This window comes from Rhinatrema bivittatum, chromosome 6, assembly GCF_901001135.1.
Source record: "Rhinatrema bivittatum chromosome 6, aRhiBiv1.1, whole genome shotgun sequence".
Lineage (NCBI taxonomy): Eukaryota > Metazoa > Chordata > Amphibia > Gymnophiona > Rhinatrematidae > Rhinatrema > Rhinatrema bivittatum.
In genome coordinates this window covers 121,538,781-121,554,145 of record NC_042620.1, presented here as the reverse complement: position 1 = coordinate 121,554,145, position 15,365 = coordinate 121,538,781, and the positions used below count along the sequence as shown (strand labels likewise).

The 15,365-nt window shown below is 42.0% G+C and overlaps 1 protein-coding gene across 1 annotated transcript in view; it reads left to right on the top strand.

Moving 5' to 3' along the window:
- The window catches only part of PDE11A (phosphodiesterase 11A), an 815,296-nt gene that overhangs the window by 495,267 nt on the left and 304,664 nt on the right, over positions 1-15,365 (top strand). Inside the window, exon 6 of the mRNA XM_029605882.1 lies at positions 3,523-3,655. Coding sequence (XP_029461742.1) covers positions 3,523-3,655 — 133 coding nt within the window. The remainder of the gene's footprint in view (positions 1-3,522; positions 3,656-15,365) is intronic.

Below are 15,365 nucleotides of genomic sequence, written 5' to 3'. Positions count from 1 at the left end.
GGTGCCCACATGTACCATGACAGCTGGCTCCTCCCCAGCACTGTCTAAAATCCTATCTAGGTGACGCGTGAGGTCCGCCACCTTCGCACCAGGTAGGCATGTTACCAGGTGATCCTCACGCCCACCAGTCACCCAGCTATCTACATTCCTAATAATCGAATCACCAACTATGACGGCTGACCTAACCCTTCCCTCCTGGGCAGTAGGCCTTGGGGAGATATCCTCAGTGCGAAAGGACAATGCATCACCTGGAGAGCAGGTCCTTGCTACAGGATCCTTTCCTGCTGCACCTGGTTGGTGCTCTCCCATCATGAGACCTTCTTCCTCCAAGGCAGCACCAGGGCTGCCAGTCTGAAGTTGGGACTTGACTACTATGTCCCTGAAGGTCTCATCTATATTCCTCTCTGTCTGCCTCAGCTCCTCCAGGTCTGCCACTCTAGCCTCCAGAGATCGGACTCGTTCTCTGAGAGCCAGGAGCTCTTTGCATCGCATGCACATGTACAACTTCTCACCGGTGGGTAAAAAATCATACAAGTGACACTCGATGCAAAAGACTGGGAAGCCCCCCTCTTGCTGCTGGACTGCTGCCTTCATCTCAATTTTGATCAGTTCCTAGTTAAGTTTTAGGTTGCTGTGGGAGTAGGAATGTGTCTAACGTCCTTTAAATGTATTAGTGAATTGACTATGTGTCTGGTAGTGGCCTCCCGGGGTCTGATCAAATTCTCAATAAAGTTTTTGTTGATGTTTTGTTTTTTTTGTGAAAGTGGCACCTGCCTATAAATTAAGGGATGAGCTAGGGGTTGGAGGGTTGGGAAATCCAAACAGTCTAACTTCAGTTAGTCAGCCTGAGTGACTCACTGCTCTCTTGATTAACAAATGTTGGTCCCTATTCAAACCCAATCACACTACCTCAACACCTTTCCAAGGTGAGTAACTGAGCTGAACTATTCAACTTTTTTACTTAGGTATACACTGCTCCTAGCTTATTTCTAGCTTCTGGCTACTTTTTGGGTTGGTTGTTTTTTTTTGTGTGTGTTTTTTTTTCAATACAATGCACTCAGTTAGTATTAAATACAAACACTCAGTTCTTTAAAAGTCTGGAGAACACTCAGTTCTGCAGACTTTTAAAAATAAACACACTACCTACTGCTACCTTATTGACTGACTATTTAAAAATACAAACAGTCTAACTTGTTTATTCTCTGCCTTTCTGACTATTAAAGGCACAAACACACAAACATACTAAATAATATTCCCAAATAGTTAACTTTGCCCCAATACTTTTAAAAAAGACAATGTCCCAAGAAAAAACTTACTGATTCCTTTCAGCCACCAGCTGAAAGGAATCAATAAGTTTCCCATCCCTTTTCCGTCCCCTTATTCTTGACACGTGCATGGGTATGTACACGCGTACTTCATGGCTTCTTAAAACTCTCATTGCTTGCACGTGGCCCGCATACGCGCGTATGTTGTCGTTTTTGCACAAGCAACACTTAAAATCTTCCTCATGGACATTAATAAAAATGTGACTTTTTGAGTGGGACTATACTCAAGGTGGCTTCCAAAATTATTAGGGAATTCAGACTCAATAATTCCCTGCCCCAAAGAGCTTGCATTCTAAATGGGTAGCTGAGGCAATGAGCAATAAAGCAACTTGCCCAGAGTCATAAAGAAATTGTATTTCATTTCTAATTTCCTTGGTTCCCAGCCCACTGCTCTAACCACTATGTTACACCTCCTCTACTTTTACTAATATATAATATTACAGCTACTTTAGGGTGCACTTAAGTTTCCTGGATGGGGTTGGAATGGATGCAGTGCTCTCCCAGGGTATCCCTGAATTCAGCACAGCTTGGAGGCAGTAGGTATCCATTGGTGTTTTACATGTCCCTTAGTTGCTCCCTAGAAGCAAAATATAGAGTAAGCTTTTAATCTACATTCTCTAGTAAGACTTGATTCATCCATTCATACCTGCTTCATCCAGACACCTGAGTGTACTTAACACTTAAAGAGCTGCACATATTTTAATATATACAGAACTACTTGTCATTAATGTTGAGCAACACAAACTTTTGTTAGGCTGGATCCTTCCATTGCTCCGTAAAACATTCCACCTTCCAGGAAGCAGAAGGCTTCTTCCAGAATCCAGTTTTGTAAAAACCTAGGTGACAGCAGATGCTAGAATTTTGGAATCGCTCCTATAATTACGTGCTTATTTATTTATTTAAAATACATATATTCCTCTTGTTTAGCAAGTCATTCCAAGCGGATTACATACATATGGCGCTAACTGCAATATAAAACATAAAATGAACTTTACAAATGAAAAAATAATCAGTATAAAAAAGATGATTTAAAGGCATCATAAAATTAAAAACTTTTACGTTTCTTCTTGCTTGTTCTTCTCTGACCATCAGTCTCCTTTTTCACCCATTAATGGTTATGTATAGTCCCGCTTTGAAGGCAAATGAATTTGTAAGAAGGGTGGTGAATATGAAGTTAGCAAGTAGCACATTTAAAACTAATCGGAGAAAATTATTTTTCACTCAATGCACAATAAAGCTCTGGAATATGTTGCCAGAGGATGTGGTTAGTGCAGTTAGGGCCGGATTTTAAAAGCCCTGCGCGCGTAAATCCGGCCGGATTTATGCGCGCAGGGCACTCGCGCGCCTATTTTGCATAGGCCGCCGGCGCTCGCATAGCCCCGGGACGCGCGTAAGTCCCGGGGCTTCGTAAAAGGGGCAGGAGGGGGAGTGTCTGGGGGGCATGTCCGGAGACAGGAGGCAGTTCGGGGTGGGTCCGGGAGTGTGGCGCCAGCCCGGGGGCGTGGTCGAGGCCTCCAGACCAGCCCCCGGGTCGGGTGTTGGCGCGCCAGCAGTCTGCTGGCGTGCGCAGATTTACACCTGCTTTTGGTAGGCGTAAATCTGCCAACAAAGGTAGGGGGGGTTTAGATAGGGCCGGGGGGGTGGGTTAGGTAGGGGAAGGGAGGGGAAGGGGAGGGGAGGTGGAAGGAAAGTTCCCTCCGAGGCCGCTCCGATTTTGGAGCGGCCTCGGGGGGAACAGGCAGCGCGCGCCGGGTTCGGCGCGTGCAGGTTGCACAAATGTGCACCCCCTTGCGCACGCCATCCCTGGATTTTATAAGATACGCATGGCTACTCGCGTATCATATAAAATCCAGCGTACTTTTGTTCGCGCCTGGTGCGCGAACAAAAGTACGCGCTCATGTAAATTTAAAAAATCTACCCCTTAGTGTAGCTGGGTTCAAAAAAGGTTTGGATAAGTTCTTGGAGGAGAAGTCCATTAACTGCTATTAATCAAGTTTACTTAGGGAATAGCCATTGCTATTAATTGCATCAGTAGCATGGGATCTTCTTAGTGTTTGGGTAATTGCCAGGTTCTTGTGGCCTGGTTTGGCCTCTGTTGGAAATAGGATACTGGGCTTAATGGACCCTTGGTCTGACCCAGCATGGCAATTTCTTATGATTAGTCATTCCTTACTGTCTCTGTTTGTCTTTCTTATAGTATCAAAGACAGCCTGGAGAAGTCTTCTTACTCAGACTGGCTAATAAATAACAGTATTGCTGAGCTTGTCGCTTCCACGGGTCTTCCAGTGAACATCAGCGATGCATATCAGGATCCCCGCTTCGATGCTGAAGTAAGAGGATTATGATTTTTTTAAATACAAATGTACTTTGTCACATTTCTGTGGCATATGTTTGTAAATAAATAAATAAATAAAAGCTAATAGAAGCAAATTGAGCATACATAATTTAGGTGCAATGACATTCTTCTGCTCATCCAAATATACAGCTTTCAACATAGTATTCACTAACTTTTGTCTTTCTAGTGGCATAAGTTATCCAGCTAAATGGCACTAAAATCTAGCCAGATAAAAAAAAAAAAGGCATTCCAGGATGAGGTAAAGTTTTTGGGTTAACTTAGCTAATTTTCAGTTGTAATCAAAGTTAGCCATATAGGTTTATACTTCCTATAGAGAAGGTCTAAAGCTAATTGGTCTTGTGTGACTGGATAACCTGCCACTTAACTGGTACTTTCAAAAGATATCCGGTTAAATGGCACTGTATAGCCAAAAAAAAAAAAGTAAAGTGTCTTGCGGGCCTTTAGCTGATTCCCGCCCCCCCCCTCAATATATCTTAACTGACCGTGTCAAACCAAACAGCCCCCCCCCCCCAAAACCTCCATCGAAGACTTAAAAACATTTTTACGGGGTCGCATATCAGCCCCACACCTCTCTCCTTCCCTGTGTTTGTTTTTTATAAAGACTCCCACCTGCAACCTCAAGAACACATACCCACCATTCCTCCCCGGACCCGGAAACCCCTGCCAGAAACGAGGCGTCTCTTCTCTGCTCCCGGCACTTCCAGTGCTGTTATGATAAGAGAAATGCCGGAAGGGTAAGCTGTGGGTAGCGTACACTTACGGCACCTCTCTTACCAGAAGAACGTTGGAAGTGACGTTTTCAGGGTCTGTGTTCTTGAGGTTTCGGGTGGGGAGATTCCTTTAAAAACAAAAAGGGGAAGGAGGTTGTAGAGTGCCAATCAGCGACCCCGAAAAATATTTTTTTAATTCTTAAGAGGGAACTTGGGAGGAGGGGGGGGGGGGGGTGATGGCTGCTCGGCCATGGCGGGCCAGTTAAGACATATTGAGGAAGTGGGTGGGAATCACCTCAGGCCCTCAAGTCACTTTTGTTTTGTTTTGTTTTATAAAAACAAAATATATCCGGTTGGAGAAATCCGGTTAAGTAGTAAGTTATCTAGACACAGAAGGCCAGATAACTTAAAAATGTTTCTGGTTATATTCAAACATAGCTGATAAGGTTTGTAAGTTATCTGACTACATGTAGCTGAATAACTTTTGTCAAGTAATTCAGTGGGACATATGTCTCGGTGAATATCCGGGACAAGTTATCTAGCTAACTTTAGTCGGACAACTTGTCCGCTCACTGGCTTACTGAATATTGATGTTTTATTATTTTAACCTACCTTTGTAAATGATGGCCATAGCAGCTTACAGCATTATGAAACATCAAACATAATAAGGCCCTGGCCCAAAGAGCTTAAAATCTATGAGGCTGATGCAATATCAAGTGCGAAAAAATGTACGTCCAAACTGGGCGCACGTTTTTTAAATTCGTGCACAGCCCCCTTTCCTGGGCACCTGATGCAGTAGGAAAATGAGCTCCACGGTAAAAGGAATGCGCTAGGGATAAATTGTGCATCCCTAGCCCTTACAATGGCATCAGGCACCCAGGAGATGTGGCCGTGCTTTGGTTAAGAATGCGGATGCTCAATTTAACGAGCGTCCGTTTTCCAAACACTCACACAGACCCAGGTAGGAAAACAGACGCTCGTAAATTGAGCGTCTGTTTTCCTAACTTGACCGCTGTTACGATTCTTTTTTTTTCATGTTGCTACCTGTGGTTCCTCCTACTTAGAATCAGGACGCACATGTTTTAACGTGCAAAACTTAACCCACAAAAAAGCCAAAAATACTTCTTTTCTGTGGTTTCTCCTACTTAGCATTGTCCCGGGGCTGGCATTAAGTTTTGCATGTTAAAACGTGCACCGGGCGCACGGTTATTTTTTGCATTGGGTGTAATAGCTAATAGCCTTATCTACATGGCGTTTACATGTGATGAGCGCTATTAGCTGTGTGCTGGCTTGGACTCGTGTTTTGGATGCGCTAATCCTATTATTACATCAGGAATTATTCTAGCACATCTAAAATGCACATCAGCTGAGCGGCTGCATTGGCCTCTATATGGGTACTAAGGCAATGAGAAGATAAAATTATTTGCCCAAGGTCACAAAGAGTGTCAATGAGGTAGGTGGGATTTGAGCTTTGTTTTTCCTGGTTCCCAGCTCATTGCTCTAATCACTAATACAAAAAAATATAGACACCTATAAGCATATTGCTACGCCTTTCAAGCTTGTCACATCATAGAATATACACTTGCAAATCAGTTTATTAGTTTAAAAAATATATTTATTTATTTATTTATTTATTTATTTATTTAAAATCTTTTCTATACCGTCGTTAAGCGGGTGCCATCACAACGGTTCACAATAAGGCACAAAAACTGTGTTGAAAAAGTGTCTAGAATTCTAACTCTTAAACAGGTGCCATCAAAAATACTGTAACATGATATAATAAGTACTATTTGGTGAGTGTTATAAGTCATGTCTAGTTTTTCTAACTCTGCTAAAAGTTTGGTGTTACTTAACTTTAGTTCTTTGTTGTTTAAGATAAAGGAAGAGACTAGAATATAGGAGAGAAGACACACTTTAAGAAGGAAGGAGTGTGTTTGTGTGGGTGTTTGCTTGACAGCACCTAACAGCTCCCTGGGTTCTAAACTAACTTTAATTATGACTTCATTAGTAATTTTGCAAACTATTCTTACATCAATTAAGTCAACTTCTGAGAAAGTATAGTTAATGACTAGGGAATATTCACAATAGGATATGTAGAGAAAGGCAACCCATATAGAGTATGTGCATGTGTGCATAATGGGGTAGATTTTCAAAGGGGTACGCGCGTAAAATATGCGCGTACTCCCCGAAAACCTACCCCAAACCCCCCGTGCGTGCGCCGAGCTTAATTTGCATAGGCTCGGCGGCGCGCGTAAGTCTAGGGGCTTGCATAGAGGGGCGTGTCGGGGGGCGTGTCGGGGGCGTGCCAGGAGTGACGGGGCGTTTCGGGGGCATGTTGGGAGTGACGCAGCGTTTCGGGGGCATGTCCGGGGCGTGGTTCTGGCCCGGGGGCGTTCCGGGGGCATGACAGCGGCCCCTGGACCAGCCCCCAGACCAGAACATGGAGCGCGGCTGCCGGCCCGGTGCGCGCAAAGTTATGCCTGCTTTGAGCAGGCGTAACTTTCGCGATAGAGGTAGGGGGGAGGTTTAGATAGGGCCGGGGGGGGGGTGGGTTAGGTAGGGGAAAGTGGGGGGAGGGAACGGAGGCAGGCTGCGCGGCTCAGCACGCGCAGGCTGCCGATTTTGGGCAGCCTTGCGCGCGCCGACCCCGGATTTTAATGGATACGCGCGGCTACACGCGTATCTATTGAAATCCTGCGTACTCTTGTTCTCATCCATAACGCGTGAATGTAAATGTGCTAATATCCAGGTCTTAATTGATGGCTTTTGCCATTTATATTTGCAGAGAACATTTCTAACTCTTCAGGAATGTGGGATCCTGCATAATGTGACATGAAACAGAATGATATATGTTTTCTGAAATGAAATCAAATCAATACTTGGAAAATCTTAATCTTCAAATTCAATAATAACTGATTTTTGATGTAATGAGATTAGAAACAAATCATACTTTTTATTGTTTTGACTCTTTTTTGTATACACACGCAGTGAGCATTTGAGAATGAATGAAGTATACATTCACAGATGTGCAATGGGTGGTCAATTTAAAAACCGTATTCTAATGGTGGCTTCTATTCTTCACCTCCATTCATACATGAACACAGTATGCAGTAAAAGGGTATAGTCTGGCAAATTAATACCTTTACTTGTGCCATGGTTTGTTTTCTGTTAGTTTTTAGAAGAAGATAAGGCTTCCAGTTCCCTATTATCCTTACTATGTAGGTGTTGACTCAGATTTGCACAGCCAACACATATTTCATGCACAGATGGGAGGAACATGTTGGAAACAGCCAAATTTACTGGTCTGATTGGCCAGGGGATCCGTAATGAAAGAGGAGATCATTATCTCACAGAAATGGGAATAGTCCTGCCAAGCTAACTTGAGAGCATTTTAAAGGACATGGGCGGATGGAAGTAGCAGTGATAATACAGTGCCATTCATTTTGGCCTAGTAGCAGCCTGCTACTAGGCCTTGGTTTTGCTGCAGGCTGTCACAGGAACCTACAGTCAGCTCCATTGATATCAGTAGGGTTGCAGCAGGTTGCTGTGGCAACCCCTAACAAACTGGTTGCACTGTTGCAAAATACCACAAGCTAAAGGCAGATAGTGCTATGTGTGCTTGAATTTTTGCCAGAGCATTTGTTCCTGTGCGTCATAAAAGCATGTTTTACAAAGGATTGAAATACGAGAATATGTGGGAAAATGCGAAAGCAGAGACTGAAAATGAATCTGCTTAATATAAACAGGTCTGTACATTTCAAATTTGTGCCACACATAAATGGCTCAATATCGAATCATTTCTGACCTACAGCATTTTTCTCAGGCTACAAGTAATTTATTCAGTTTGACTCTGAAGATTACATAATAACATAGTAGATGCTAGTAAATAGTTTAGTTTGGTTGAATAAGTTTTGATATGCCACCTTTCTATAAAAAATCAAAGTGGTTAACAATATATAATATACAAATGAAATAAAAACATCAAAATAACATCATCCACAATAAAAAGCAAAAGTAAAAACACCAAAAACTACACGTCATCAGCAAAGAGCAAAAAAGCAAAATAAATACATCAATAAAATATATATATTTTAAAAAAGCACTCAATACAATCTAATGAAACAATAACCATGAAACAATGATCTTCATAATATTATACATGTAGAATGTCAGTGCATGATAAATTAATCAAAATCCTGCTTAAAAAGCCAACTTTTCACAGCTTTCCTAAATTTACAGTAGTTGGTCTCTTGAATTATTTATTAATTAATTATTTTATTTATTTAAAAACCCTTCTATACCGTCGTTAAGTTAGATAACCATCACAATGGTTTACAGCAAGGCACGATAATGAAAATATGAGTGGTATAGATTACAAATTAATCATGTGTCATCATAGTACGGTAACAATTCATTTCAATATAGACTATGTGTGTAAGTTAAGCTTGTCTGTTGGGAACATATTAGGCGGTTTGAATTTAACATTAATATGCATTTGTAGGTTACAAGTAACAACTTCTAGTTTGGTGTGTCCTTATCAATCAACTGTTTTTCTCCTTCTCTTTATAAAAAGCTTGTTTAAAGAGCCAGGTTTTCAGATTGGTTTTGAATATTTTCAAATTTCTCTGCAGCCTTATTTCGAGTGGCATGGTGTTCCATAGCACGGGGCCAGCCAGTGATAGTGCTCTTTCCCTTACTTGCATGAGGCATGCTGTTTTGACAGAGGGGACAGTTAGTAGAGCCTTATTAGCAGATCTCAGGTTTCTTTGCGGGACATGTACGCGCAGTGCAGTGTTAAGCCAATCAGCTTTTTCATCGTGGATTAGTTTGTGAATTATGCATAAAGCCTTATATTGAATTCCTTGTTCAATTGGAAGCCAGTGTAATTCGGCGAGCGTTCCAGTAATGTGGTCATTCTATTTTTTTGCCAGTCAAAATTCTAGCAGCTGAGTTTTATAATATTTGCAGTGGCCGAATTGTAGATTGTGGTAGTCTTAAAAGTAGGGAGTTACAGTAATCTGTGCTTACGAATATCATTGCCTGCAGAACTGTGCGGAAATTGTTTAGTGTTAGTAGAGGTTTAGTCTTCTCAGGATCATTAGTTTCGCATATCCTTCTTTTATTTTCAATGAGATGTGTTGTTTCATGTTTAGCTCAGGGTCAATTATTACTCCTAGATTTCGTACTTTTGTTGCTAGCTCAACGGCTTGGTTATTTTTAATTGAGAGTGTTGGTTGAATGTGGTGTATGCTTCTACGTTCAAGGTGTAAGAATTCCATTTTGTCGATGTTTATTACCAGTTCCATCTGATTTAAGAGCTGTTTGATTATTTCAAGATACATATTGGCAAGTTTCATTGTTTCTTCAATGGTGTTCACAATGGGTAGCAGTAGCTGTATATCATCTGCGTATAAGTAATGTATGATTCCAAGACCCGCTAGTAGGTGACATACTGGAAGGAGATAAATGTTAAAGAGTGTTGCCGACAGGACTGATCCCTTTGGGACACCGGTTAGCTGTGTGACTTTGTTTGAGAGTGTATTCTTGATTGGTACTTGAAAACATCTATTGTTTAGGTATGACTCAAACCATTTTATTGTTTTATTAGTGAGACCTATTTCTTTCAGTCTATTGAGTAGTATTTTGTGATTTACCATGTCGAATGCTGCGGAGAGATCTAATAGAACTAGAATGTAGTGTGTTCCTGTATTAAAACCTCTTAAGATATTATCTGATAAAGCTAATAGCAGAGTTTCAGTACTGTAGTGTTTGCGAAACCCATGTTGCATTGGGTATTGCAAAGCATTCCATAGAAATGGGGCTTAATAGCAAAAAGCAGAACACCTTGTACACTCTAATCTGATTTTACATGGGATAACAAGAAGATCATTTGACTCTCCCTATATTCCTGTTTGCTCTTACCTTCATTGCCGTATGAAAGAATATTTCCCAACTTTTAGCTGTACAATCTTGACTGCCTACATTGCTGTAGCTCTTGCCATCAGTCATCCTTCCTTGCCCTTACAGCCATCCACTATTCTAAGGATATCTCCCAGTTGTCAGCCGTTCAAGCTTGACTACAGCAGATTGTACCTTCTCCTTTTTGTCCTTAGCGAAGACATGTAGCCGAATTCAAATTGCAGCCCATGCTAGGAAACTTGCTACTGCTACTGATTATATATAAGAATGTACAAAAGGCCTGGGAAGGAGACAAAATGGCTGACCACTGAGAGCAGTGTGAACACTCAGCTCCTTTTCCTCAAAACGATATTTCTACATTTATACCTCATACTAAAAGAAAGGCTAAATTGAAAAATCTTTCAAATACCTCAAATAGTCTTTCAAATACCGTAGCAACGGAATATTTCTGAGTATTTTGGCTTGCCCCCTATAACACCCGTAGAGAGGACTGCTGACAGGAGGGGCTTGGAGCGGAGCACATCTGTCCAGGTTGAGGAGATCTCAATGAGCCTGGGAGCTCCGGAGACGCCGTCTCCCCCAGGCGATGGTCGAATGAGACCAGAGGTAATATCGGAGGTTACCCGAGAACACTGGAAGTTCCAGAGGATCCGCGTGGTGCGCTGGAGGAGGGTGAACCTTGGTGGAAAGTGCTATGGGCATGCAGGAAATTTTTGGGATGCCCATTCAGGGTGCCCCTGGAACTTTGGCCTCGGTTTTTCCCAAAGCGAGCACGCCGCAATCTGAAGACTCTGGCCAGAATATCATGCATGACCTGGGATTAAAAATCAAGGCCCAGAAGGTCAGTAAAAGTATAATAATCAAACCGCCTGTAGTGACTCTTGATAGATTATGGAATTTAATTGTGAAAATGGAATGGTCAATATTTTCCCTAACAGAAGCTGTTGTAGAGATTAACAATGCACTGAAGGCGAATACCATTACCTTGACGAATCAAGAGAGTAAAATTATAAGTTTGGATAACCGCTTAACTAAAGCAGAAAAAATTCAGCAACATCAAATCCAAACAGAGGGGGAAGTTTCAAAAAAGATAGAGCATATAGAGAATTTTACATATGCATTGAATTTGAGAGTCCTCAATTTTCCTGTACTTGATCAAATCTCTCCAGCTGAACTCTTCAAGAGTTATGTGACCCAGACCTTGAAAATTCCTTCTGCGTGTGCACCAGTAATTGTTAAAGCTTTTTATATTTTTCAAAAGAAAAGTGGAGAAAATATTGAAGAAGAAAATTCTCCTTTGCAAGCTTCATTGGATATCTCTGAGTTATTGCAAAGTTCTCAAGAGACGGAGGTGAAAAGAAGAGGGACACTCTTAATAACTTTTGCCTTTGTATCTGATAGAGATAACATACTGAGATTCTTCTTCCGTTCAAGATCAGCACAATTCTGTGGGCAAAATGTGTGAATCTATCCGGATCTAGCTAGTAACATGCAGATAAGAAGAAAAAAAATTTTGGCTCTTAGACAGGAGCTCCTGTCTAAGGGAGGATCTTTAATGTTAAAGTACCCATGCAGGTGTTTGGTGAAATATAATAATGGGAACTATATATTTACTGACCCAGACCAACTTAAGGGGCTGTTGGGAATATCATCATAAACTCTGTTAATTTAGTAATACGGGGGGAGGGGGTTCCAGTGTTTTTCAATTTGATTACAATTACTAATTTCTTATTTATTTGCTTCTGATTTCTTTGTCTCCCCCACTTTACCTTTAAATATTTGGGGTGATGTGTAATTTGCTTTATAAAAAGTGAGTATATATCTGTTATGTTACTGTAAACCTCATTTTTGCTTATACAAGAGAATTCTTGTTAAATGTGAGAAAATGCTATAAAAATAAAATGAAAAATAAATAAATAAATAAAGAATGTACAAAAGACCTGCCGCAGTTGCAAGTCGGTTGACATTGCTTTCTTTCTTGGGAGTTTAATGTAGCCATACTACTGCTGTATAAGTCAATTTTCTCCTCTCCCTTTTTTGGCCCTCCACTGTTCTGGGTACTTTATTTCAATTCATAACACACGTTCTCATAAATATATGCTCTCATTGGATAACAATGGCTAGAAGACATGTCCACAATCACATACCAAACTCTAGGAAAAAAAACCCCCAATGATTCACAAGTACAACAAAACCAGTAATACAATATAATCACACAAGGCATATACAGTTGTGATCATAAGTTTACATACCCATGGTAGAATTGGTAAGATGTGTAGAATTTTCTTAACATTCAGACTGATTATTCTACACCAGTGGATTATTCACCTCTACCAGCAGATGGAGATTTATTTATTTATTTTATTTATTTAACACTTTTCTATACCGACCTTCATGAACAAGAACCATATTGGATCGGTTTACATCGAACAGGGTAAACAACTGTAGTGCCAACTAACTTAAATCAACAGATGGAGCAAAGCTGAGGTCACGGTATATATATAGCCCTGGATTGACATCAGCCCACCAGTATTCTCCGTCTCCAGCAGATGGTGGACCTATATTTCCCTATAGGGGATTGCTTGTTAAAAAAAAAAAAAAGGAGAAAGAAGAAAAAAAAAAGAGATTATATATGCACCGCTTCTCCTGAGGTGATACCTTATGGTTCCTCTCTCAATCGAGTTCTTCTGAGGTGATATATCATGATCCCTCCTCAGACGAGTGCCTTGGTCTGATAGCCAGATTTCTGGCATGGACTTAGCTGCCAGGAGAGAACAGCTGAAAGGCTAGCAGATGCAGGAAGCCGAGCGCAGAATTAGCCAACTCCTCCCACAGCTGGAGACTGACTCTGAATTTGGCTGAGACGGGCCGAGTTCAGGTAAGGATTTAAAAAAAAACAAAAAAACGAGAAATAGAAGGAAATGAGAGAGAGATAATGTTAGGGATTCCTCTCACCCTCTCTTCTATTCTGGTCTCTGAATCTCAATGGGCTGATCTGACTTTTGCCTCTACCTCCGGGAGGGGATGGGGAATCGCAGCAGTTTGGGGGGGTTGAGTGGCCTTTTACATAGAAACATAACATAGAAACATAGACATGACGGCAGAAGAAGACCAAACGGCCCATCCAGTCTGCCCAGCAAGCTTTCGCACTTTTTTTTCTCTCACATACTTATCTGTTTCTCTTGGCTCTTAGTAACCTTTTTTTATTCTATTTCCCTTCCACCCCCGCCATTAATGTAGAGAGCAGTGTTGGACCTGCATCTAAGTGAAATAGCTTAATTTAGTTAGGGGTATTAACCACCGCAATAAGCATGCTACACCCATGCTTATCTGTTTATTTAGACTATGTAATTCAGTCCTTGTTGATTGTTGCCTGAATATAGATCCACCTTTTTTCATTCCTCCCTGCCATTGAAGCAGAGAGCCATGCTGGCTATGCATTGAAAGTGAAATATCAGACTTGCTCCCCTGCCGTTGAAGCAGAGGGCTATGCTGGATATGCGTGAATTGTCAAAATTTCCTCCCCTGCCGTTGAAGCAGAGGGCTATGCTGGATATTCGTGAATTGTCAAAATGTCCTCCCCTGCCGTTGAAGCAGAGGGCTATGCTGGATATGCGTGAAGTGTCAAACTTCCTCCCCTGCCGTTGAAGCAGAGAGCTATGCTGGCTTTGCATTTAAAGTGAAATATCAGACTTGCTCCCCTGCCGTTGAAGCAGAGGGCTATGCTGGATATGCGTGAATTGTCAAAATTTCCTCCCCTGCCGTTGAAGCAGAGGGCTATGCTGGATATTCGTGAATTGTCAAAATTTCCTCCCCTGCCGTTGAAGCAGAGGGCTATGCTGGATATGCGTGAATTGTCAAAAATTTCCTCCCCTGCCGTTGAAGCAGAGAGCTATGCTGGATATGTGTGAAATGTCAAACTTCCTCCCCTGCCGTTGAAGCAGAGAGCTATGCTGGATATGCATTGAAAGTGAAGTATCAGACTTTCTCCCCTGCCATTGAAGCAGAGAGTTATGCTGAATATGCATTGAAAGTGAAGTATCAGACTTTCTCCCTTGCCGTTGAAGCAGAGAGCTATGCTGGACATGTGTGAAGTATCAGTCTTTCTCCCCTGCCGTAGAAGCAGAGAGTTATGCTGGATGTGCATTGAAAGTGAAGAATGAGACTTTCTCCCCTGCCGTTGAAGCAGAGAGCTATGCTGAATATGCATTGAAAGTGAAGTATCAGACTTTCTCCCTTGCCGTTGAAGCAGAGAGCTATGCTGGATATGTGTGAAATATCAGTCTTTCTCCCTGCCGTAGAAGCAGAGAGTTATGCTGGATATGCATTGAAAGTGAAGTATGAGACTTTCTCCCCTGCCGTTGAAGCAGAGAGCTATGCTGGATATGCATTTAAAGTGAAGTATCAGGCTTATTTGGTTTGGGGTAGTAACCGCCGTAACAAGCAAGTTACTCCTCGCCTTTTTGTGAATGTAAATCCTGTTTTCCACATTTCCTCGTGTAGGTCAGCATCCAACTGCAGTAATGGTTGAAAGCGGATGATCTAAGGAAGGGTGTTCCCTATGGATCCCAGACTGGCTGATACACACGATGGATGAAAGCCTCCGGGGATAAGGGGCTCACTGTCAGGAGTTCATAAGCACAAGGGCTCTGCAGTGCAGAGAACTCTCAGGGGCATCTCTTGTCTGGAAACGTGTGTCTTTCAGCTGGCATGCTTGCAGTTCGTCGACCGTTTGCAGGGTCAAGTGAACCGAGTAAAGTCAGACTGTACGACGACGGCAGTATATGTCAATTGCCAAGGAAGCACTAAAGGCATGCAAGTGTTGCAGGACATAGCCCAGCTCAGGAACTGGGTGGAGGTATATCTGCAGGAGATCTCCACCTTCCATATGGTGGGAAAGGGCAATGTAAGAGCCAATTTTTGCAGCAGGCAGAGTCTGGATCGAGAGACTGGGAGATATCAGACAAGGCATGCCAGCTCATAATAGCCCTCTAGGGTCTACTGTTTTTAAACTTCTGGTGATATCACACAGTGCGAAGGCAGGAGTGGCCAGAA